This window comes from Ovis canadensis, chromosome 15, assembly GCF_042477335.2.
Source record: "Ovis canadensis isolate MfBH-ARS-UI-01 breed Bighorn chromosome 15, ARS-UI_OviCan_v2, whole genome shotgun sequence".
In the NCBI taxonomy this organism is placed as follows: domain Eukaryota; kingdom Metazoa; phylum Chordata; class Mammalia; order Artiodactyla; family Bovidae; genus Ovis; species Ovis canadensis.
The window spans coordinates 14179337-14205675 of record NC_091259.1 but is presented as its reverse complement, the minus strand read 5'-3'; the positions used below and the strand labels follow the sequence as shown (position 1 = coordinate 14205675).

General features: G+C 38.9%; 1 protein-coding gene across 8 annotated transcripts in view; it reads left to right on the top strand.

Moving 5' to 3' along the window:
* The window catches only part of YAP1 (Yes1 associated transcriptional regulator), a 140817-nt gene extending 115402 nt beyond the window's left edge, over positions 1 to 25415 (top strand). For 2 of the 8 annotated variants that reach the window (XM_069554825.1, XM_069554824.1), the window contains exons 5-9: positions 1405 to 1586; positions 4322 to 4369; positions 16492 to 16622; positions 20111 to 20223; positions 21772 to 25415. In XM_069554825.1, the coding sequence (XP_069410926.1) occupies positions 1405 to 1586; positions 4322 to 4369; positions 16492 to 16622; positions 20111 to 20223; positions 21772 to 22010 (713 nt within the window). In that variant the 3' untranslated portion in view covers positions 22011 to 25415. Of the gene's footprint in view, positions 1 to 1404; positions 1599 to 4321; positions 4370 to 16491; positions 16623 to 20110; positions 20224 to 21771 lie in introns of all 8 variants that reach the window. The other 6 variants (XM_069554823.1, XM_069554822.1, XM_069554829.1 and 3 more) reach the window with 3 other exon arrangements.
* Positions 25416 to 26339: the final 924 nt, after the last annotated feature.

Genomic DNA, 26339 nt, shown 5'->3' with positions numbered 1-26339 from the left:
CACTGGAGTGGGTTGCCATTCCCTCCTCCAGGGCATCTTCCTGACCCAGGGACTGAACCCATGTCTCTTAGGTCTCCTGCATTGACAGGAGGGTTCTTTACCACTGGTGCCACCTGGGAAGAGAAGATATAAATTTGTAAATAAAAAATGACAGGTGAGAAATGTCAGTAGACAGAGTCCCAAGGCAGTGCCCTGGAAGAGGTTTGTTCAGGTGGCCTCCAAGAGCTGTACCTGTGGTCCAGCCGAGGACATGTGAAGATCATCACAAGGAGTTTGCTTTGTGGCCAGGGTCTAGTAAGTCATGAGCACCACCAGTGAATCATTTCAGATTTTGGTAGCAAGGTTGATGAGAGAGAGCCATCTATGATTTTTCTTTGTTTTAGTGTCCTCGTAAGGCATTAGGGATATGCTGGTCACAAAAGCGTGAAGTTTCCTTCTTTGCTGTTCTCTGCAAAAGGTTGTAAAAGATTAGTGTCATTTCTTCAAGTGTCATATGTATTAAACAGTGACCTGAAATGTCACCTTAAAAAGTTGAATAGATGTCTGAAAAGGTAATGTATCATTCTTATTGCCATTTTCACGTAATAAAACTTGCATCTGCTTACTGAGGCTAACACAATCCATAGTTTGATCAGTGTTTTATCAGTGACAGAAATTCGCTATTATAAGAATCCAATCTAATTGTCAAATGGTGTATTACGGGTTCAACTCAAAAAATAACTGACTACCTTGGCTGTGTGGGGGGTACAGTGGTGTTGAATGAGACCAATCTGTGCCGTCCAGATGTAGGCTTTATTTGGAGCATGCATCTAACCTACTTGATTTGTTAGTTAGCATTGTATTTAAAGATTAATAATGAACTTTACTGCGTAGATTGCTTTCTCTTAGTTAGTTTGAGGGATTTATTTTTAATTGGATATATATTTTATAATCGGTGCATTCACATTATTCAAACTTGAAAAGTTACAAAAAATGTCTCTCTTGAACGTCAGTTCTTTAGTCACCCAGTTCCCCAGCTACAGAGCCAGCAGGTGTTGATTGCTTCTTAGCTGTCCTTCGATTGAGATTCTCTGGATATGCACGTAATATATCAGTACAGCCCTCCTCTGCCTGGTCCTGTTCTGTACTGTGCCTTTACCTTTGTGTGCCTTAGACTACTCCGCGCCATTGCCTGTTAGAGCTGCTGCTTGTTTCTTTCATCTTAAGGCCGCATACTACACTAATGACAAGGATGTCTGTAATAATAATAAACTGATGTACCCTTTGTACTATTGGTGGGTTTTTAGGTTATTTCTGATCTTACTACAGAAGAGGCTATGTTGAATGTCCCCATCATGCTTGTGAATAACAAAAAATCCTTTTTCTTGGCTAGTTTTTTAGAACAGATCTTCTGTTTCCTTGCAGCCATGAACCAGAGAATCAGTCAAAGTGCTCCAGTGAAACAGCCACCCCCGCTGGCCCCCCAGAGCCCACAGGGAGGAGTCCTGGGTGGTGGCAGTTCCAACCAGCAGCAACAGATGCGGCTGCAGCAGTTGCAGATGGAGAAAGAAAGACTGCGACTGAAGCAGCAAGAACTGCTTCGGCAGGTGAGGCCCCAGGTTAGAGACCAGCCTTCCACTCTTGGGGCTTTGTTTTCCTACGTGAAGCTGGGTGTGTTTCATTTTGGCATTTGTTGGTTACAGAGGAATGTTGTTTCTCCAAAACTAGAGTGACACAGAAACACTCTGTCCAGCTCTGTCCCTGTCTTAGTTTCTCTGCTGGCCTCTGAGCACGTGGGCTGTCACTTGTAAACCTGTGTCACACAGAGGCGTTTGGGCCATGTTCACTGCAGTCAAGCAGAAGGCAAAGGAAGCAAGGGTGCTTTTCCTCAAATATACAGGCATACCTCGGAGATATTGCCCATCAGTCCCAGACCACCACAGGAAAGCGAGTATTACAGGAAAGTGAATCACATGAATTCGGGGGTTTGCTGGTGCATATAGACGTTAATGTTTATACCATACTATAGTCTTAAGTGTGTAACAGCGTTATGTCTTAACAGTGAACATTTTTTAAAAGTACTTAACTGCTGAAAAAATGCTAGCCATCATCTGAGCTTTCAGTGAGTCATCTTTTTGCTGTAACATCACAGATCACTGTTATAAATAAAATAATAATGAAAAAGGCCAAAATATTGTGAGAATTACCAAAATATGACACCAAGGCGTGAAGTGAGCAATTGCTTTTAGAAAAATGGCTCTGATAGACTTGCTGGTCGCAGGGTTGCCACAAACGTTTGATGTGTTTTTTTTAAACAAATGCAGTGTCTGTGAAGTGCAATAAAACGAGGTATGTCTGTACAGGGAATTGCAGACTATTTAATATCTGAAGATTTCACTAAGGAAGAAACTCTGGAACATCACTTGGGGAGAAACATCTTTTACTTTAAACAAATTATTTGTCTAGGAGAATATACCAGTATGATACCTCTCAAATGACAGCTGTGTTTCACTATTGCTGAATCTAAGATGTGTTTTATTTAAAATGTAACACAGGCTATCCCAAGTTTAGAAGATCCCCAAGTGCCTTAAAATTACCTGCTTGTGGTTGTTTTTTCACGTTGGGAAGGGCAGATTCTAACATTAGAGAGCTGGAAACCTTTAGGGCCATTTCTGTCAGTTTTCTTTCAGAAATACTGGTTTTTCTGTGCCATAAGAATATAATCCCTCATCTCAAATTTCAGAGTGACAAAAGCTAAAGTTTAGATTTTGGGGGTATGATCTTAGTATATTTTAAATTTTTTATATAAATATTTTGGGTAATAAAAACACAATGTGGTTTTGAAAGTGTACAAAGTGAAAATAAAATCTCCTTTTCCCATTTCTCTAGTTCTCTTTTCTGGATGTAAATAGCTAACCAGTTCTTATACTTCCCCTCACCCCCGCCCCAGACATTCTCTTTATTTACAAACATGGAATACAAGTGTCTCTACTACTGCCCCGCCCTAAATCATAGCATACTAAGAACAGGCATTAAAAATACCATTATAGGCTACATTTTTGTTGCCAGGATGTAGACATTTGAACAAGGTACTGTTTTCTTCATGAGGGTTATATTTTAATAGTGTCACTTGAGTGTTAATGGAAATAGATGAACTTGATACAGTGATTGAACTCTGATTTGAGGTTTGAAGAACTGGTACCCAAGAATTAAACTGAGCCATGAGGACTCCAGGCCGCCATACTTGTAAACTGAGCTGTCAGTAACCTGCCACTATAATCTGGTGTGGTTGGCCCTAAAAGAAGAAGGAGAATGCCAGGATATGGTGTCATGAAGTGGTCTTGAAAGAAGTATTTCCTCATCTGCCTTTAAGAAAGTAGAAAAAGGAAGCACATTAACAAGTTTACTATACCTCTGACAGACTTTTAACATATTACTATAAAGGAAAGATATTTTTCATTTAAATAAAACTTTATCACCGGAACAAGGTAGCACCATCGAGAATATAATTATATAGCTATTGGAAGAAATAAAGTAATTTCAGGGTACGTTTTACGCAGCCTGTTGTCATTGCTTGCTTTTCATTTTGTCGTTACTGAGTACTAGATGGTGTAAGTAAATAAAATTTCACATGTGAATTGAAGACCATCAAAACCAAGAGACCTTATTAATGAGAAAGACTAAAATCCGTCATTTTGTTGCTGTAGATCAGCTGTCTCCCATCCCCTTCCCACCCGGTGGGCAGAATGCTGCTGCTTATAAAATTCTTTATTCTAAAGAATTTTCCTAAGCCTTATTCCCACTCTTACTCTGGGTGACGGTCCGGACAGAATAGCTTCCTTTACAGGTGACTTCTTTGTCTTTTTACTGCCTGCTGTGTTGTCTTTTCTTCTGTTGAAGTGACCGACCTGCTCTAATCTTATACTAATGGGGCCATTGTTTAAGGTGTTTGTTTTTAGCAATCAGTATAAATTCAGTTTAAGTCTTCTGGCTTCCTGTGAGCTTCTTCCATTGACAGTTTCTCTTATCACTGAAACATCAAATTATATTTTTCCTGCTTCATCTAATACTCAGAAGTAAAGAACCTGCCTGACCAGTATCAGATTGTGAGTCCTGACACCGGAAGTCTTGCTGTCCTGCCCTCCACGCTGTGGACACTGCTGAGGCTTCCGTTTGTTCTGGGGACTCCCCTGGCTCCTGTCTCCCTCAGTCTGCTTCTTCTTGAGCTAGCTTGGGAATTCTGTGCTTTGGTGATATGTCTGGATGGAATTTGTAAGTCAGCCTACACAGCCAAACCATGTGGCTTAAAGTAATTTTTATCCATCTTATTTTTCACTCTTAGGCAATGCGGAATATCAATCCCAGCACAGCCAATTCTCCAAAATGTCAGGTAGGCTCTTGTCTGATGTTTTAGCCTTGAAAACAGATATGCTGTTAGGAAAGAGAAAAACTTGTGCTCCGGGGGCCTGTCCTCACTGAAGAATAACTGAGGCCTCTTCCTACCAAGCTACTTAAGTTAACATCGCTTTTGCCAGAAAGTCGACACTGTCTGCTCCTCCCACAATAGCAGTCCTTTTGACTCGGTGGAGGTCTCTCCCCTCAGCCCCGACGCTGATATGTAGTGTATGCCTCCTGTCAGCCCTGAAGTGTGCCTGATTTTTACTTGTGTAGCCTAAAGTAGTGCTTACAGCGCCCTACAGGAATTAAAAATTTGAACAGTAACAAAGGGGGCACAGATTATTTACTTAGGTAGGCTACGTCAGGAAATCTTATTAGAGTGTAATGATACTACTAGGAAAGGAGAAGTTTTTTCCTTCTCCTAGTGGACATTCCAAAGAAAGAATATCAAAATCACTCGAAGAGAGAAGTGGACAGTGCTCTACCTGAGTACTCTTTTGGCTTTCTTTGTTGGCTTTTACCAGCATTTCTCCCTGGTGAACCCAAAGAAACACTGCTTGTGAAGGTAGCTTATTTAGATGCAAAGGTTGTGGCCGCTTTTTTCTTCTATAACACAGGCACTTGTCTGACTCATGAAGAGAATCTCATTCTTAAAACCAAAGAGATCTCTGTGTTTAGGGTTCACCGATTATGGAGGAATTCTGAGCTGAGGGATTGTTGGACTTTTTTCAGGTGGGCGAAAGCAACCATCAAATACCTCATTTTGTTCTCTGTAGCTCTTCTGCACTAGGCTGACAGGTGCATTGTGTTGGAATGAGCTGCAGAAGTAGGAATTGTCAGAACTCCACTCACATTAGATTCTGTTAACTTGTCTGTCTAGAAACTATAGTAGATAGAATCCTCACAGAGACCAGTTAACTTTGTGAGAGGAAAATCTCTATTCTTTATCTCTCTCATAAATGCTTTCTTTAATCAAGAAATCAAGTAAGGGAATAATCCGTGAACATCATCTTTGCTAAAGCAATGCAGACATTCTTAGAGTGAGGGCTGCTAGTTTCACATTTGACTGGGAAGAGCACTGTAGCATTGGATCTGGAAATAAAGTGGAAACATAGGAGCAGAAATTAATTCAAATGAGATTTAGAATCAAGCAAAAAGTTCTCCGTGTTAAAGTGTTTTGAAATTGTCTCCTGTTTATTTTTTCCTTTTAAGATCTTAAACTTTAAATCTGATAAATAAATGAACTACCTTCAGGTCTTTATTTCATACATCAGTATAAGTTTAAATAGTTGCTCTCATTAAAATTATCGGGAGTTTTTAGATACTTCTTTTAGTAGTAAAGCTTTATAAAGTTAAGGCTGATAAATTAAAACTCTATTATCAATGAATTTGTATGGTATTAAGGTTACAGTGTTGATCCCTTAGATTTATCTAAGCCAGAGCTGGAAACCTGAAAGAGATAGGTTTTATTAAAAGTTATTTTTTAAATTAGCTTCGCATATGTGGAGAATAAAATATATGAGCTTGTTATATAAGTTTCAGTGGTCAGTGTATTTACCTGGCACAATTGGGAAAATGTATGAAATTCCAATGTAGGGCTAAATTTGGAATTGCTCAAATACATAGAAACTGGTGGTATTTGTATCAAGCAAGTATTTTTATTTTTCTCATCCTACTTATTTTCTAGATTATCTTAATGTAGATGTCAGGAAATTTTTCACAAAGAACAGTCTTAAGTGAAGATGCCTTTAAATAAGATTACCAAGATAATCAAGAAAGCAAGAAGAAACTTTCCAGTATCAAAGAACAGACTGGACAAAGGAATAATGAACAAAAAGCGATGGATCCATTGAATACTTGATGCCAGGCACTTTTGTTCAGAGTTGTCAGATATCTTTGTTTTTATTTATTTTTACTTTTCTAATAGAAATTAGTACAGATGAGTTAACAAGCACAATGAAATCAGTAGCATTATTTTATAATTATATAGCTCATTTGCTGTGGACTGTGGGAAGGTATCAGACTTCAAAATGTTTACAAATTACTAAGTACTTCTGCATAGGATTAACAAAACATGTCTGTACTGTAGGATGCTCTGGTCATATAAGCTAGTATCAGTATGGGTGAGGGTAATGCAAAATTCTGAAAAATTAAGACAACTTTACAGGCATTAGTATATCTTTTTAGTTAAAAATGGGAATTATTCCCTTCGTTAGGGTTTGTTGGCAGAATTTTGGAAAAACTTGTCCTCATAGAGCTTTAAACTGTTTAATTTCATTCTGATTAGCTGTTTGTATGTTTCTAAAGCAGTTTCTAGTCTCAGGAAAAAACAAAACTTTGAAACTGTAAGCATTGTCTTTGCCCTGTGAGATTGAGCATGCATGTAATGTTTAAATTGGAGAAAAGATAGTTCCCCCACCTGAGTGTGAATGTTTTTACCTGTCTTAGGCTTAAGAATGAGGTTCTTACTCCCTGTGGTTCCCTCAGTACCTGTGAGATCAGTCCTAAACTCTGCAGCCTGGCTCTTCTATGGTCTGTGGTCAGTAATCTTCTTTCTTTCTCTCAATTCTGGTTAAGCCAGTTACCTTCCTTCAGCCAAGTACACGCCTCTGTCTTGTTGCCATGATCCCGCTCATGAGGAATCCTTTTCCCCTCCCCTTTTACTAATTAAGATTTCCATTTCTTTCATCAAGCCTAGGTCAAAACACATCCCCAAGAGCCCTCATCAGAATTCTTGAAAAACCCAGAAAATAGAAATAAGAGTGCTATGTATAGATATCTTAACTTTATTTTTGAGCAAGTAATTGCTTTACTTGTCATAGAGATTATAGCTTCAGAGAAGTTATTTATATTGCAAAAAATATTTTGCAACTAATGAATATTGTGTAGTTTGCCATTCCATGTATATAGTAATAAATACACACCAGGGTCAGTTACGGCTTTTGAGGGATTAAAAAATTAATAAAAAATAATTTAAAAAAATAAAATTAATATTGTTGTATTAATATCAAACATATTATACTACACTCTTAGCCCAAAATGGTGAAGAAATTCAGATGTCCATAGTTTTAGTCAAATAGAGCAAAATAAAACCTCTTTACAGAGCCATATGAAAATAATCACTGCAATTTTTTTTTTCTGAATTTAATAATAGCAAATTTTTGGCTCTCTTTCCCTCCAGACTCTCTTTTATGTTAGCAGATACTAGAAAAGCTAAGATTATCTCTCCTTTTTGAAGTCCTAATATTGACTAAATCATAGATTCATTTTGGTATTTTCCCATGAATATTTTATTTTTAATGGGCATATTGAAAACTGTATAAGAAGGGAGGAGGTTCAGCCTCACGCTCTGCATAGTCTAATAGATTATCTCATTTGTTTTATTCATTAAGGTCATGGTAATTTGAACAATGTTATAATAACTTTATTACTTTGAGACCACAATTAAGTAGCATAAATTACAAAAGAGATCTGTCAGAGTGTTGAATCTCAGGATCATACTGTGGGAACATAAAAGTGCAAAGCTGTTTTGATTATCACTTTTTAAGAATTTAAGATTATCATACAGTTCTCATAACTATCCCCAAATCCATATGTACACATTTTTTAGTCAAAAAGGTTGTTCTGAAGTTGAAGATAACTTCGGTAAATGCCACAAATATTTAAAAAAACAAAAAGCATTTTCAACATTGGTTAAATGTTTTAATAATTTTTGACATAATTAAATATTCTATGGTGGTTTAAAACTGTGTTGGAAAATGGGGTATGACAGGAACCTATCTTGAATTGTTGGAGGAAATGGCTTTTTGCTTCTGTTTTTAAAATTGTTGATGTAAACTGCTATTACTAAGACAAACTGTTTAAAAGATGTGTATTTTTAGAGTTTTCCTCCATTTCTAAATTTGGGTTTCTAGTTTAATAAACTAACCTACTTTAAATAAATTGATCGGGTTCAAAAAGGGGAAACTCATTTGTGTGCCATGTATTATCCAGAAATGAGACATAAATAGTTTTGGCTGAAGAAAAAAATTGCTTTAAGAAAGTAAAGTTGACATTAATTTTATAGGATTTTCTAATGAATGGGATCATAACCTTTTCACTTTAACATGATTATTTTGAGATTCATTCATATTATATCTGTAGTTCATTCCCTCTTATTGCTGACTCGTATTCCATTGTAGGGATATGCTATGGTTGTTTATCTGTTCACCTATTGATAGATATTCGACTGGTTTCCAAATTTTGGTTTTGTGTAGGCATATTCCTCCAGTTTGGTAGGGCACTCTTAAGAGTTTGATAATCTAGCAGTGTTCAAAGTGTTTCCGGACTACTGACTTCTTCTACTGCCTTTCTCCTTATTTTTCTAAATAATGTGAACCAAAGCATCAATTTTTTATGGGGCCAAAATACTTAATATCTTAAAGTATCTTTTTTACCCTATGAGAAATGGTACTGCCATTTAAATAAGAGAAGGGAAATTTTAAAAGGACCAATGGCTTATGTCTAGATTTTGAGTCCATAAAAGTCCACTATATGAACCAGGCTAATCCTATTTTCCTTTATAAACCATCCTGGAAAGTTCCTTCCAGACCAAACTGGGTCCATGAGTTTTACTTCCAGTGCAGATAGCCCTGGCTCCACACGCATCCCAGATTAGCTAAGATTTACGGGCTCAGTGGGAAAAGTCACCACATTTTTGTATTATTACAGAAGAAAATGAGCTAAAAATACTTGCTTCCGTTAAGAAAAAGTCAAATACGCTAAAAGAACTGTTTGACTTTTGAAATACAGAAGCATGATAAATTTTGGCTGAATCTCGTATAACTTGCTTAGTTCTCCATTTTTGAAAGTCTGTCATACTATTTATTCTGACTACCTTTGGGAAAAGAGAAGCTTAACGAACTTGTATTTTTAGCTCCGTATTCTAATTTTAGACATTTGTTCGGGATAAAAAGCTTCTTTAGAGATAGACATAACTTTCAACATGAAATGTTTCAACTGAAATCAGTTTTTGTAGACAGTCCAAATATGTCCCAAGGCTACTTTTTAAAACAGCTATGCCAGATTTACTCAGTTACAAAATAATGTTCATATTCATCCAAAATGCTTTAATAATTGGAATAGAATGGGTGTATTCTACATAGGTATATGTAGATATATGCAGGCATTATTTGAAGATGGATGTTATGAAGAAAGTTTATATGAAATATTTTTGATTAAAAAATTCAGATTATGTAACTTCATTTTATAGTTATCCATATTAAAGTAATTATTTTTCTGTAAAGGCACTGGGCTTTCCTGGTAGCTCAGACGTTTAAGAACCCTGGTTTGATCCTGGATCGGAAAGATCCCCTGTAGAAGGGAATGGCAGCCCACTCCAGTATTCTTGCCTGGAGAATCCCATGGGCAGAGAAACCTGGTGGGATACAGTCCATGGGGTCACAAAGAATCGTACACAACTGAGCAACTAAGCTCACAGAGTCACTAGCAAAAATTCTGTACACTCTGAAACATTTTTAATATTTTACTATAAAGTTGTTAATTTTATGCAGTGTGTTCACTTTAACATTTGCAGTCCTTGGCTAAGAATACAAAGAATTATAAAGCTTACTCAGCAATGAAAACCCGTGATCTAATTGTTCCTCACTGGCAGCAGGACAGCTTTAGGGAGGAACTCTCTGTTAACCTGACTCCACATTCGCTCTCCTTCAAAACCCAACGAGGCAAAGCACAGAGTCAGACACTTCTGCGATTTTCCATCTCTATATGGATGTGTGTGTGTTTATGTGGAAGTGGGCCTTACTGTTTTCATATTCACGTGAACTCCAAACTTATATATAAGAAGTGGGGGAGAAGTGTACTTATATATGGTTTTCCTCCCCAACTCTTGACAGTTTCTTTAAAATATCAAAAAAAATGTTGATCTTCCTTATTGAAGTCCATGAAATAAATTATGTTCACAGCAGATGAAAATGTTAACAAAAGAATTAATGCTTTGGGGAGGGAGCTACCAAGTCAACTTCAGTTACTTGAAGTTGTTTTGTTTTTAGCAAATACTGAGCTATGTGAAAATATACCCGTTTTTGGATAATATATGTGTAAGCTATTATATATCAATTATACCTCAATAAAACTTCAAAAAGTACTTCTAATCAACCTGGTTGGTTTTGGGATTTTGTTTATGTTTCCTATAACTAGAAGTTTCAAACCTCAGCTGAATATTCATACCTGGTGTGTATGGGTTCTGTAATCTGTATATATGTTATTTGTATTATTGGCCTTACCACATTACATTTGTTTTCATGCCGTATTCCCTACTATCAATGCTGACATCATCCTGCCACCACTCCCAGTAAATAAAGTGGCATTTTTTCCCACTTGTTCCTTTGAGGTTCAGTTTAGGTGAATCCCTAGGTTAGTTGCTTAGTCTTGACTCAAAAATAGATTTGATGAGAAGTATATATTTCCATATCCTTTAGGGAGGTTGGATATCTTTTTAGGCAAATTACAAGAAAGATCGGCCTTCTTATTCACGTCTCTAAATTACTTTTCTTTGTCAATGTGGATAGTTGGTTCTTCAGTGTCTGCTGACAGTAGAAATTCAGTTGTTAGAGGCAGCAAGAAGTAAAAATCTCTCAGCTTCAGACAAGCAATGTGGCAGAATGAGAACATGGAGATTTTGCACATGGCAATTAGCTTTAGCTTCATAAAACCTTAAAAAAATAGAAACGATCAAAAAGGGTAAGACAGAAAGTTGTGAAGGACACTATGAAAAGTATAGCCAGTTTATTAAGTTGCTTCAGTAATGATCTATTTGCTTCATGTTGCAAGAAGTTCAAAACTAGGTACACAGAAAACAAAAGGATGCCTCTTCCCGAAGCATCTCACCTCATCTGGAGCCTGTAATTTTACTCATTTTAAACTTTATTGCTTTTAACATCCCCATATTTTAATAGCAATATAAATTCTTCAAAGTATTTAGAAGCTCTTTTATGCTCCAAAGCATCCATTAATGTATTCGCTCTGTACCTTTAGGGACAGAGAAGAAATCGTGAAGGAATGATTACAATATCATGTGATAAATGCTGAGATAAGCGTGTGCTAAGTGCTAAGTACATATATATGCTCAGGGTGAGAAGAGAAGCAAAAGGAAAAGGGAGCAAAGCAGAGGTTTATCTGTCTGACCCCAGAGTTCCAAAGAACTCTAGGAGAGAGAAAGCCTTAATGAAAACAGTGAGAGACTTTATTTTGTGGGGCTCCAAAATCACCGCAGATGGTGGCTGCAGCCATGAAATTAAAAGACGCTTGCTCCTTGGAAGGAAAGCTATGACAAACCTAGACAGCATATTAAAAAGCAGAAACATCACTTTGCCAACAAAGGTCTTTATGTCAAAGCTATGATTTTTCCAGTAGTTATGTATGGATGTGAAAGTTGGACTGTAAAGAAAGCTGACCACTGAAGAATTGATGCTTTTGAACCTTGGTGTTGGAGAAGACTCTTGAGAGTCCCTTGGACTGCAAAGAGATCCAACCAGTCCATCCTAAAGGAAATCAGTCCTGAATATTCACTGGAAGGACTGATGCTGAAGCTTAAACTCCAATATTTTGGCCACCTGCTGCTGGGAAAGATTGAAGGCGGGAGGAGAAGGGAACAACAGAGGATGAGATGGTTGGATGGCATTACTGACTCAATGAACATGAGTTTGGGCCACCTCCGGGTGCTGGTAATGGGCAGGGAAGCCTGGCATGCTGCAGTCCATGGAGTCACAAAGAGTCGGACACGAATGAGCGACTGAAGTGAACTGAACTTTGCATTGATCAATGCAAAGAAATAAAGGAAAACAATAGAATGAGAAAGACTAGAGATCTCTTCAAGAAAATTAGAGTACCAACGGAACATTTCATTCCAAGATGGGCACAATAAAGGACAGAAATGGTATGGACCTAACAGAAGCAGAAGATTGTAAGAAGAGGTGGCAAGAATGCACAGAAGAACTATACATAAAAAGATCTTAATAATCCAGGTAACCACGATGGTGTGATCACTCACCTAGAGCCAAACATCCTGAAATGTGAAGTCAAGTGGGCCTTAGAAAGCATCACTACAAACAGACCTAGTGGAGGTGATGGAATTCCAGCTGAGCTATTTCAGATTCTAAAAGATGATGCTGTGAAAGTGCTGCACTCAATATGCCAGCAAATTTGGAAAACTCAGCAGTGGCCACAGGACTGGAAAAGGTCAGTTTTCATTCCAATCCCAAAGAAAGACAATACTAAAGAATGTTCAAACTACCACACAGTTGCACTGATCTCAGACACTCCAAGCTAGGCTTCAACAGTATGCGAACCAAGAACTTCCAGATATTCAAACTGGATTTAGAAAAGGCAGAGGAACCGGAGATCAAATTGCGAACATCCATTGGATCATAGAAAAAGCAAGAGAATTTCAGAAAACATTCTTCTGTTTCATTGACTACACTAAAGCCTTTGTGTGGATCACAACAAACTATGGGAAATTGTTAGAGATGGGTATAGCAGACACTTTACCTGCCTCCTGAGAAACCTCAATGCAAGTCGAGAAAAAATATTTACAATTGGACATGGAACAACAGACTGGTTCCAAATTGGGAAAGGGGTACATCAAGGCTGAATATTGTCACCCTGCTTATTTAACTTATATGCAGAGTACGTCTTGAGAAATACTGGGCTGGATGAAGCACAAGCTGGAATCAAGATTGCCAGAAGAAATATCAATAACCTCAGAGATGCAGATGACACCACCCTTATGGCAGAAAGCGAAGAGGAACTAGAGAGCTTCTTGATGAGGGTGAAAGGAGAGTGGAAAAGTTGGCTTAAAACTGAACATTCAAAAAACTTGAGATCAGGGCATCCGATCCCATCACTTCATGGAAAATAGATGGGGAAGCAGTGACAGATTTTATTTTCTTGGGCTGCAAAATCACTGCAGATGGTTACTGTAACCATAAAATTAAAAGACACTTCCTCCTTGGAAGAAAAGCTGTGACAAACCTAGACAGCACATTAAAAAGCAGAGACATTACTTTATCAACTAAAGCCCATCTAGTTAAAGCTATGATTTGTCAGACCATAAAGAAAGCTGAGTGCTGAAAAATGGATGGTTTTGAACTGTGGTGTTAGAGAAGACTCTTGAGAGTCCCTTGGACAGTTGGATTTTATCAGCAACTCGATGGATGTGTGTTTGAGCAAGCTCCAGGAGTTGGTGATGGACAGGGAAGCCTGGCATGCTGCAGTCCATGGAGTTGCAAATGAGCAAACCAGTTAATCCTAAAGGAAATCAGTCCTGAATATTCATTGGAAGGACTGATGCTACAGCTGAAGCTGCAATACTTTGGCCACCTGATGCAGAGAACTGACTCACTGGAAAAGACCTTGATGCTGAGAAAGATTGAAGGCAGGAAGAGAAGGGGATGACACGATGAGATGGTTGGATGTTATCACTGACTCGATGGACATGTGTTTGAGCAAGCTCCGGGAGTTTGGTGATGGACAGGGAAGCCTGGTGTGCTGCAGTCCATGGAGTTGCAAAGAGTTGGACACAACTGAGCAGCTGAACTGAACTGAACAGGGTGTTAAGGCATAATGTCCATCTGTGTAATTCAGTCTAAAGATGGAGATGGGATCATTCTGGAGAATTTCCTAGAGAAGGTAACTGGATCTTAAATATAAGAGAAGTATTGTTGTTGTTATTTTTTTTAGTCAAGAGAAGAGTGTATGAAAGACATAGTATCAGAGGAAAACATGCCATATCACAGACCTACAGTCTGTGGGAAGTGCAAACTGTCTTTGTTTTAAAGTCACTTGTTACTTTGTAAGATGAAAGTGGGGCATGGGTAATGTTAGAGATAGAAGATACAGAGAAAACAAGTAAATGGGATCCCCAGAAGCTGCTAGGAGTGTGGGTTGGCCTAGAACAGGAGGTGGCGGTGGGGAATCCATTTTTTGAGCCTGGAAGAGAAGTTGTAAGTATGAAAGAAGATGGCTTTGTGGGAGCAGCCCAGGGTGACAGGGGGAACCAGAAAACCATGATTGTGGCTGATGACCTCTAGTGTCCTGATTTAAATGGGAGGGAGCTGGAGAAAGGGAGAGCACGTGAGTGACTGGGGGCTTGAGAGAGTGTGCCAGATTTGGAGTAGTAATCAGGAGAATGTGAGAAAAAGTAACCAAGAACCAACGCACCCCCCCCCCCTCAAAAAAAAGTAAGTGATACTAGAGGCTCAGCCAAGACCAGAGAATTAATTTATGATAAGCTGTATGGTTTTTCTCTTAGCATTTCTTAGCAATCTCAGCGTAGAAATGAAGCAAGCATATTTTTAGTATTGATTCATTGTTGGAATTTGCTGTGTTGAAACAAAATTTGTGTGTGTATCAGGAATCTTAAAGATACTTGTGTGTATTTACAATGATCCGCTCGGGGCTTCCCTGGTGGTTCAGTGGTTGGGGATCCACCTCCCGGTTCAGGGAGCACAGACTCAACCCCCCACTCGGAAGGAGGAATTTCAGCATTAGATTACTGTATAGATTTTGTGCATGGCTGTTGGTAGTTCCCGAGTGGTAAAGTGCAGTTTCAATGAAGTGAAGCACTGATCATTGTCCCAAACGTGAGTAAAGATTGTACGGGCAGGTTTGGTTTTGAATAGCAAGGTCTTGGGTGTACAAATGGGTGATTTTCAGGTATGTGGGGATAATGATCATTGGAATCCAGAAATTTACGGAGCTCTCATGTTGAATAAATCATCTGCCTAATGTATAAGTAATAAGAGATCGTGGCATGTCTTATGACTAATATTGGAATAGTAATGAACATTTTTAAGAAACTTAACAACTGGAGTATGATATGAAAATGTTTTCTACTGATGAAAAATTAGAGATATAGTAAATACTACTGTTTGTTGCCTAACATAATTGAAGGAAATGCTAAATTTCACTTACAGTTTAATGAAAATAAAGATGTAACTTTTTTCTCCGTCGAAGTTCACAGACCCTCTGCATTCCGTCTTGACTTTCTGGCTAAGAAACCATTTAAAGAATGGTATATCTAGAAGGGAGAAACCTGAGTAAAAAGTGGTTGTTGCAAAGTCTAGAAATGTTGGTGCAGAGCTCAGAGAATACCTCCACGGCCTCTGGACCGAGTGGTGCCCTGGGAGTGAGGGTCTTGGAGGTGGTGTGTGCCTCGGTGAGCAGGCTTGCCCACTTGCAAGAGGTGGGGAAGTGTCCTTTGTGATAGAAAGCCACGTTTCAAGTCAGACCAAAACTGTCAAGGAGGAGAAAGCTGATCTCTAGCAGAAGACGTTGATGAGAGCTTGAGAGGCACAGTGGAAATCGTCAGGAAAGGGTACAGCGAATGGATGAAAAGGTGAGGAAAGGACAAGCTGGTAATGGAGGTGTAGCACTTGGCCAGAGTAAAGTAAACTAGCCTTGGAGCCCTGGGCAGATGAAAAGCTGAGACCCAGAATGTTTGAAAGCATGTTGGGGCAGGCCTTGTGAAACAATCAGTAGTAATGGCTCACAGCTTTTGCTCAGTGTCCAGGTGGTGTCCTGCTGAGAAACTGTGGGATACCCTTGAAGATATCAGTAGCTCAAGACTGAAAAACCTACATCAGATTGAGCCACTTGATACCAAAGTGTAAAACAGTGCAGAAAGGCAGTGAGGAGTGATGGTGTCTTGGTAAATCACCAAATTTTGTTCTTTTGACCTTATTTTTATTACTGGTGCCAAATATATGAAACCGTATGAGAGTTGGTCAGATTTGCCACCCTATTCTAAAGGAGGGATCTAGGCATGTCTCCCAGAATAAAGAAAATAACAAGAGAAAACTAAGTAGTTAAGTTAGTTAAGTATATGTTGGGGGGTTAATAAGCCTGGATAAACTTTCAGTTTATATAATTGAATGTTCAGTGACTTGAAATAGAGAGAACTTGGTCCTTCTGACTGGTCAGCTCAATAACTTTTAGATGTTAATACTTAAGCTTTATATGTACATATAAGATTTATATGTAAATCTAATGATAAATTTGTTAATTAGTGGATTGACTCTATTTGTGTTGATTTTTTTCTTTTTTCTTTTTTTTTAGGAATTAGCTCTCCGTAGCCAGTTACCGACACTGGAGCAGGATGGTGGGACTCAAAATCCAGTATCTTCTCCTGGGATGTCTCAGGAATTGAGAACTATGACGACCAATAGCTCAGATCCCTTTCTTAACAGGTTGGTAAGAGTTGCTGCTGGCCAACATCTGAAAAAAATCACAGCTTACGGTGTTCTCCTTAGTGCTTATATATAATAAGCTGTTTGAACATCCGTGTGGGCCAAGAACCACAGCTGTAAATGAATCTCTCCATAAATGGCTCGTACAATAAAGCTTGAGGATTAGACGCTGGCTGCTGTGAGAGGAAATGAGCTGTTCAGACTTGTAGAGGGGATACTTACTCAGAGTCACGTGTTTGCTTGTGCCTGTGCTGTTGACTAACAGTTACTTGCAGAATCGTGAAGGAACACGTGAATGCCTTTCTGTGAAAGCAGGGGAAAAAAGGCATCTTAAACCTGCTTAGGGCAGCATTATAAGGATCTTTGGAAGGAATTTTCCACGTAAGTGTTCAACCTGAGAAGTTTCACTACAGGAGCACTGTAAGGCCTCATATTCTTAAGGGCTATAGGTCAAGGAGATAAAAAGGAAGGTTGTGTCTCTTTCAAATAATGTGTTAATATTCAAGAGTATTCAAAAACAGCACAGTTAAGGATGATTTTTTAGTGAATTACCAGAAATCTTGGATTTCGGGCATATTGCAAAGATGTTATTATATGTAGTGCTGTGTTGAAAACTGCAAGCTGAGACAGATCATCATTTTTGCCTAGAAAGGCATTTAAAACTAAGACTTAACTACAGTTCTTTCTTATAGATTGTCAAATATTTATGCAGTTTCTATTTTCAAAATAAGAAACAAATGCTTTCTGGTCTTTGCTTTTGTTTGTAATCAGTTTTAGACAGTGCACTTTTAAGAATGTTGAAAGGTATATTTATTTAGGAAGGTTATTATGCTACCCTTTCAGTTCTCACAAGTTGAATTGAAAACATCCAGACCCTAAGAAAAATAAGATACCTTGTCATACCAAAATGTTTAGTACAATAAACTTTCTCTCTCTTAAGATAAGTGCTGGTGGCCTGATTGACTGGTTTGATTTCAAAGGCCATCTAAGAAGAAATCAAAAGGGAGATGAAAAACTCCTGGAAACAAATAACATTGAAAACAGGACAACTCAAAGGCCATCTAAAATGTATTTAAGTTTTGTATTTGCTCTCTGACACATGCAGTTTAAAGTCCTGCCAGTAATTGAGTGTATTTATAGAAGATTATAATTCTGAGGTTAATTAGGAAAAGTCATAGCAGCAGACCTTTTTTCCCCCACAGAGGAGATTTCAGATCAATGTAATTCCAGTACCCATGTCGTTGATGGTCTGTGTTTATTGGTCCAGGGATAAAATGAGACCATCTAGAAAAGAGGGGTGGAGACCGCATAGCCTCCTGTTAGTCGTTTGTGCAGATTCTTAGAACTTTTGATAAAAGCTGAGCTACAGTTTAAGATTCTATTTCCTGGTAAAGAACAGAGTGAATCATCCCCGAAGTTGCTAGTCTCAGGGCAGAATCCAATGCCTCCTGTCTGTAGTACCCGGTTTCTAAAACACACATCTGGCCCTAGCATTTTTCTTTTCAGAAACTTTGGACAGTTTCCCCCACTGCCTGTATTTAATTTATGATATTCCTTAAACTCTAAGTACTTGTTGCCCTAACTTGCCATGGAGTTGACTCTGGTGGTGGTGGTACATTCACTCGTCTCCTTTTTACTCAGATGTTTCAAGGCCAGCTCCGGCTTTCCCCTCCATTAAACCTTTCCCCTGTACTTTGAAAGTTCTCTTCTGAAAGCACTTTGCTCACGTAGCCCTTATATATGTATTTGTTCCCTTCCCTCCCTGAAGTTGTGAGCCTCTCAGAAAGCATCAGTTGTAGGCTGTTGCTGTTAACCTCTGATTCCTCAGCCTTGTCTCATCCCTATCACATAGTAGCAGATGCTCAGTGTGTGTCATTGAAGGGAGATGGGGGCTGCAGGGGGCAGTTCCTAATCAGGGAAATGGCCTTGTGAACTCCGTCCTCAGGAATGCCCATGTGCTTCCCCTGAGGCCTGGAAAGAACTGTGTAAACTCAGCCGTTCTGTAACAGAGTCTTGAGTGTCTTGATATGTGCCCCGTGGTGAGCAGTGGGAATAGAGAGATGACTAGGACCAGGCCCTCGTCCCAGATTGAGTCAGGCAAAATAAAAACAAACCACATCCTGAGGGCTTCTCTGAAGCGGCTGCATTGTGTACAGATGGTCTCAGAGGCAAATTTGTGTTTTCTTGGATTTGTGTGAGGCTTTCGAATCTTGCCAAAATCTGACAGAAGCATTAAACTAGTGGTTGCAATATACAGGGTGAAAGAGAGGGGGAACAAGGCAAGTGCATTGAGTAATGTAGGGAAGAAGGGCTTGAGCTCTCAACCTTGAGCAACTATGAAAGCTTGGTTTTAAAGCTTAGTTATTACTCTGCGACCCCATGGACCGCAGCCTACCAGGCTCCTCTGTCCATGGGATTTTCCAGGCAAGAGTACTGGAGTGGGGTGCCATCGCCTTCTCCTGCTTTTTGCTTAATTTTTGTGTAAACTGAACAGCTCCTCAAATGTCCAAGCTGTGAGGAAAGTTAAGTTCACACTGTAGTCAGAGACTGTTAAGAATTACAGTTGCCTTTATTTTACACTCTGCTGTAAGATGTTCTAGAATTAGCAGCACCTCTGATCTTACTGTTGATGCCGCCTGGTGTCTACATGCTACTAGGTTAGGGAAGTGTTCTATTTATGAAAGTAATGTTCTGAGGATATTTAACATACTTGCATGTAAATCTGTGACACTTTTCATTCAGCCTAAAGTAAAAACCTGGTGCTGTTTTTCTGTTTTTCTCAAGCTGTGTGCCTTGCAGGGCTGTTTTGGTTTTTGTTTTTAATCAGTTCCTTCCATTGGAACTCTCAGGACTCCTGTTTCATGCTGAGGTGGTTGTTCGGGGTTCCCCCCACTTTCCCGAACAGAAGCAAGGAGATCAAGCTAGTGAGTTCTGTTCTTATCAGCACTGACTCATCTGTTTTGGCCCAGTCCAAAAAGAAATTCTGGTTCCTTATTTAGGGTTCATTTTTCTGGCTTAAACTCTCTGCATGAGCCGAGGAATTCAGCAGGAATCTAGTGCAGGCCTGTCTTAGTACCACCTGGAAGCTGTGTTTTGACGCACGCCTGTGACCACTGCCACTCGGGGCACGGGGACCTTGAGACAGATGAGCTGTTTGGAGCCCCCAATTCAAACGGCATTACACTGAGAGTTTCCTGTCCCTCAGGAAAGCTGGGTGTATCTTGCTTTTCCCTTATGACCACAGAACCTTAGGAGAAATTTTGACCCCCCTGAGGTTGCCAGTCTGAATTAGGATCAACTTGTCCATTTCGCTTCATGGCACAGGAGCTTGGTACCGGCTCTGAAGGAGGGCGCTTGTTGATGCTGCAGGGCAGGAGTCTTCGCTCATCCTCCGGGAATCACGTTGGTACTGAGCAAGTGTTTATGTGTTCACCTGGGAATCTTTTCTTACGTGTGTTGCGTTGGTCTGTGACCCTCATTCTTCGCAGTGGCACCTATCACTCTCGCGACGAGAGCACAGACAGCGGACTGAGCATGAGCAGCTACAGCGTCCCTCGGACCCCCGACGACTTCCTGAACAGTGTTGATGAGATGGATACAGGTTGGTACTTTTTGTTCCGCTCGGTCATCTAGCTTTCGGTCAGATACAGTCATTGTGTTGCTGGGTCTGATAAAGTATAGTAAGCCAAGAGTATTCAGAAGAAAACCAGTTAAGATCCTGTAAACTTAATTGAGCCCTGCTTTGTTGTTGTGGTTGTTTTCTTTCTTTTAGTAACATCTTGTAATTGAAGTCTTTTCCAAGTTTTTATATGTCATGGATGTCTTATCTCTATTTGACATGACTTAGCATTTAAAATATTGAGTTAATTTAAAATGTTGAGTGAATGGGCAGGGCAGTTGAGGACCATATTAGAAGTCTCTGTTATATGGATATTTACTTTTAATTTCAGAGCAAGAGCTCTGTATTTGATTTATATGTCTCTCTGTGTATGTGATTCTTTGTCTGCCTCCCTCTTTGTGAGGGTCTTTTGTCCAGCTTAGGTGATGCGGGCCTCAGGTTGGCAGATTGGAAAGGTTAGGTGGTGGCCTTACATCCTTTATTGGAAGAGTTGCAGGAGCTTGAAAACCTCCCCCACAGGAGTGGTGCTCCTGTGGCTTACCCTTTGACCTGGACTTGGCAGCTGTCAGAGGGCATGAGCTGGCTGGGCAGTGAAAAGGCTCTCCGGCTCGCTGGCCCGTCAGCTTGCCGCTTCTGGGAGCGTTTGGTGGGGCTTCTGTGCTGGTGTGCATCCAGCCCGTGGCGTCGGTGTCCCTGGGAATCCACACCACCCTCTCCTCATCTGGATCTTAAGTCATCCGTACGAGTCACCTCAAACCCATCTCATTCATAACACCTTTCCTTATTCCTCTCTCCCCCGTTTCTCCCTTCTCTCTAAACTTTTATAACAATTAATGGTTTATGTTAGTTTTTCTGAAAGCATAGTCCATGGAAGTGTTCATGAATGTTAACGTCATCATGGGCAAAAAAGGTTTCTTGGCCAGGTAAGTGTGGGAGACCAGTAAGCAAAGAAAGCTAGGAAGACTTACTTTTCCAAGGACTTCTGGGAGGCGTGGCTTTACTATTGTGAATGTGAATCTCCTGAGAGTGGGATAGAGTTTCATGCAGCCTTTTTACTTTATTCTGTTCCCGGTGTGTACTTGCGAGAAAGACAGGCATACCCATGCACCTTTGTTTTCCCTTACTGTGGTGGTACGCGCCTGGAGCAGTCGGGTACTGACGCTGTTGAGTCACACCTGCGCTCGCTCGCTCTCGCTGTATATGATGTTTCGACGAAAAGTGCTGGTACAGTTGTGTCCTATCTGTCCTCTCTCTCTTGAGTATATAATGTTTCAGCGAATTTCTTCCCAGGACCCTCTTCAGTGCTGACCACGCAGGAATAAGCAGTCAGACTTGTTCAGTATCTGAACACATGAAGCTGAAGGAAACTTGGCATTGTTACTTTGCTGTCTGTGGGTTGTTTGGCCTAAAGTAAACTGTGGGCATCAGTGGAGGAAGTCCATCAGGAATGCGTTTCTTTCCCTACGTGTGTCACGATGTCAGCTTTTCAAAAGGACCTGTTTTCTTTCTCTCTCTCTCTGGTCCATCTAGGTGACACTATCAACCAAAGCACCCTGCCCTCCCAGCAGAACCGTTTCCCAGACTATCTTGAAGCCATTCCTGGGACAAACGTGGACCTCGGAACCCTGGAGGGAGATGGGATGAACATAGAAGGGGAGGAGCTGATGCCCAGCCTGCAAGAAGCGTTGAGCTCCGACATCCTCAACGACATGGAGTCTGTTTTGGCCGCCACCAAGCTAGATAAAGAAAGCTTTCTTACATGGTTATAGAGCCCTCAGGTAGACTGAATTCTAAATCTGTGAAGGATCTAAGGAGATAAGACCTATACCTGAAATTTCCAGTTAAGCCAGGGGCAGTCTTCTGGCTAATACAGAAAAAGATGAACAAACGTCCAGCAGGATTCTTTCATCCACTATTTTGCTCTTCTTGTCCATTGCTGCTGTTAATATATTGCTGACCTCTTCCATAGTTGGCTCTAAGGAATCAAAAACAAACTTTTGTTTCTTTTGCTATTATAACTACTGTTTGTTTTGGGGGCTGGGGAAAGTGAGCCTGTTTGGATGATGGATGCCATTCCTTTTGCCCAGTTAGATGTTCACCAATCGTTTTAACTAAATACTCAGACTTGGAAGTCAAATGCTTCATGTCACAGCATTTAGTTTGTTCAAGCAACTGTTCTTCAGCTGCCTTTGGCCAGTGGGAAAACATGACTTACTGGTCTAACAAGCCAAAAATGTTGTATCTGATGTTTAGTACTTAGACTGATTTGAAGAGCTAGCTGAAACCAAGGCTGAAGACTGTTTTACTTTCAGTGGGTTTTTTTTCCTCCTAGTGCTATCATTAGTCACATAGTGACCTTGATTTTATTTTAGGAGCTTCTAAGGCTTGAGATAATTTCCATAGAAATATATTAATTATTGCCACATACTCTAGTATAGATTTTGGTGGGTTTTATTGTGGGGTTTTTGTTTTTCTTTTTTTTTTTTTGGTCTTCATCGGGATTTTTATTGTCTTAGGGGTTTTGTTTTGTTTTTTTCTTTTTTCCTCAGAATCTAAGGCAAATTACCATTGTAGTGCATCTGTTTATACTTGTAGCTCGGGACAGCTATTATAGTTCCTTTGGTAAATCTACATGTCCTGGGTTTTTTTACCATCTTATTTAAATCTTGGTAATCAGCTCTCTTTATATATACCCACACACACTTAATAATGTTTATAATAGTGTGATAGCAGAATGTATCTTTTTTTTTTTAGTTTTCCCTACTTTCCAATTTATTTTAAAATGGTAGCTATGAATGTATGCATTTAGAATACAAGACTAGTAGTTTATATTTCACAAATAGTTTAAATCCGGTTGGGGTAGTGTGCAGTTGGTGGTGGTTTAGTGTTCTAGAAAGGGCTGTTCTTATGGATAGTGCCTCCAGGAGTCTTGTATGCCCTCTGGGCACACAGTGGATATTATCTGCTGAATTTGAAAGAAGTAAACAAGAAATGGCTTTATTATCCCCTTTAGCTTTGGAAGAGTACCTTTGCCTTAGTTTTGGAAGTAAAATCTAGTAGTTTAGTTCTCTTTTATAATGAACACATTAAACACTACATTGAAATATTGCCTACAAAATTGTTTTTACTTATAAGACTTGCTCCTACTTCTATATGCTGAGAATTTACCCTGGATAGTATATGGGATACTGTAAGGTCATAAGTTAGCTGGTAAAGTGATCAGATTAATGTATATTACTAGTTGATTTTAGCAAAGAAATAGAGATGATCATGATTATACTTTTATTTTTACTGGAAGAGATATAACTAGAGTATGTGTCTACAGGAATAATAATGTTTTCCAAAGAGTATTTTTAAAGGAACAAAATGAGCATGAATCAACCCTTCAGTATAAGCTATGAAGTAATACTTGCTTGTGAATTACAGTGGCATCAGCTAGCACCTCTACGATTAAGGGTCTTTCAGTGTTTATAGAGTAAGCCCTTATTTTCAAGGGTTTATAAGACATAAAATCTCTCTTTTCCTGGCTAAAACTGCTATGAAAAGCCTCAGCTTAGGAAAACCTCAGGTGGGGTTTGTTCGTTTTTTTTTCTGATTACAAAATGTAAGTATTTTGACCCTTCAGTTTAGAGGATTGCAAAAGTTGGAAGTAAAGTTTTATATTAGGTGATTTCAGTGCTCAAAATGCAGTCATTGTGTTATATATATTGATTCATAGGTTGATCATTCGTAATAATTGACTCTAAGGCTATTATTAAAACAGCAGAAAGATTAAATCTTGAATTAAGTCTGGGGGGAAATGGCCACTGTGCAGATAGATGTATTGATTTTTTTTTTTAGAGGAATAATGAATTTCTGCCTAGAATGCATAATTGAGTTTATGGATGAATGATACAGCATGTTGGCTTTTTTATATGCAGAAGATCAAAGCTACTTAGAAGGAGTGCCTACAATTTGCCATTAAGCCACAAATTAAGATCTCATCTTATATATCAGCAGAGTAGCTTTAGATTAGGGGAAAGGGTGGGAAAATGGGAGGGGGATTGTGAAGATTTAGTGGGACCTTGATAGAGAACTTTATAAGCTTCTTTTTCTTCAATAAAAACTTGTCTTGTATATTGCTGTCATTAAAAGCAGTTGTTCCTAAAATTTCAATCACTTAAGTACACCCACAAAACAAAAATATGGAGTTCTTCATTCCCCCTCGATTTGGATTTACCCAGTTATACCTCAGTGTTGTGGCAGCACCGTGATGTCTGAAGGACATGGTGCTTTGACCTAATCGTAACCGTTGTACTGACCTGAAGGAGACCTAAGCCTTTCTCTTTCTGAATTTGAATCACAGTCTTGATGTGGTCTTTCTTGTTTTTTGTCCTTGTTCCTAATGTAAAAGTGTTTAACTGCTTCTTGGTTGTATTGGGTGGCATTGGAATAAGATTTTAACTGGGTATTCTTGAATTGCTTTTACAATAAACCAATTTTATAATCTTTAAATTTATCAGCTTTTTACATTTGTGTTCTTTTTAGTTAGGGCTTATTAGATCTACTTATGGTTGATGGAGCATATTGATTTATAGTTTCAGAGTTTCCAGAGCACTATTTGTTATAATAACTATTTCCTAAACAATAGTGCTTTAAAAAAAATTGGAAAGTAACTTTTATACAAATTATGTTGCTGTTTTAAGTATTCGTACTAAATAGATGCATTTTATATGGAACCAGGCAGAAACACTAAAATTTTAAAAATAAAATTAATTGTGCAATTCATAATTTACACTAATCAGTGTTGAAACTCAAACAGTGCGAAAGTGGGAGGCAATATCCAGTGATTTACAGTTTCACAGCTTCTTTGCATCTGAGAAATGAATGCTCAGATCAACTTTATCTTCCATAAGCACGTTTTTACAAGAATTGTGGGTGTGCCTATCTTAACAGTTGTTTTCTGTGTCTTGACAAAATATTCTCCACATTTTAAATGTTTTATATTAGAGAATTCTTTAATGCACACTTGTCAAATATATATATATAGTACCAATGTTACCTTTTTATTTTTGTTTTAGATGTAAGAGCATGCTCATATGTTAGGTACTTACATAAATTGTTACATTATTTTTCTTATGTAATACCTTTTTGTTTGTTTATATGGTTCAAATATATTCTTTCTTTAAACGCTTCTTTGTTGTTTTTAACAGTTAATATATTTAAAACTTTTTTGGCTTCTTAATGGGTCTTCCAGTAGAATAAGTGCAAGTAATAAAAGGTGATAATAGTGGTAACTAACTGGCAGACAGGTTAAACTTAAGGTCAGTTTGGCACCTGGAACTTCTGCAGTGTGGATATAATTCTTTGAACTTTCTGTGCTGTACTCTTCCTGTAAACCATCCTCATTGATAAAAGTGTATAAGCAGAACTGTATCCCCTTCAGTCTTAAATGATTTTACTACATGTGTTAATAGCAGCACAGAAGAAAATAATATTTCTTTCAAAATAGCCTTTGGTTTTATGTCTCCAAAATAGAATACTTAATGTGCTATGCTAAGTCACTTCAGTCTTGTCAAACTCTTTGCAACCCTGTGGACCATAGCCCACCAGGCTTCTCCGTCTGTGGTAATCTCCAGGCAAGAATACTAGAATGGATTGCTGTGCCCTCCTTCAGGGGATCTTTGCAACCCAGGGATCAAACCCGTGATTCTTATTTCCTGCATTGTCAGGTGGGTTCTTTATCACTAGCACTACCTGGGAAGCCCTATAATACTTAAGAAAATTATTAGGTATTATTTTATAAATTAAAATACTCACAGATTAAGTGGTAGGCTCTGAACTTTGAAGAAGCAGATTTGTCTTTGAAAATCGTTTATTTCTGTGTGTATATAATATCTTAATTATTGACATGTTTTTGGTGAGGCAAGTCTGAAAACAGTGTTTTATTATATATAATTTCTTTATGATAGTAAAACATTTTATAGAACTTGAAATTGATTGTTCCCCTTCTGCAAAATGCACAACCCCTACTGGTTGTACACTTTAACGCAAAACCATACTGTGTGTCTATAGACATTGCCCCTCCTACTAGGGAGCTACTCTTAAGAGGCCATACG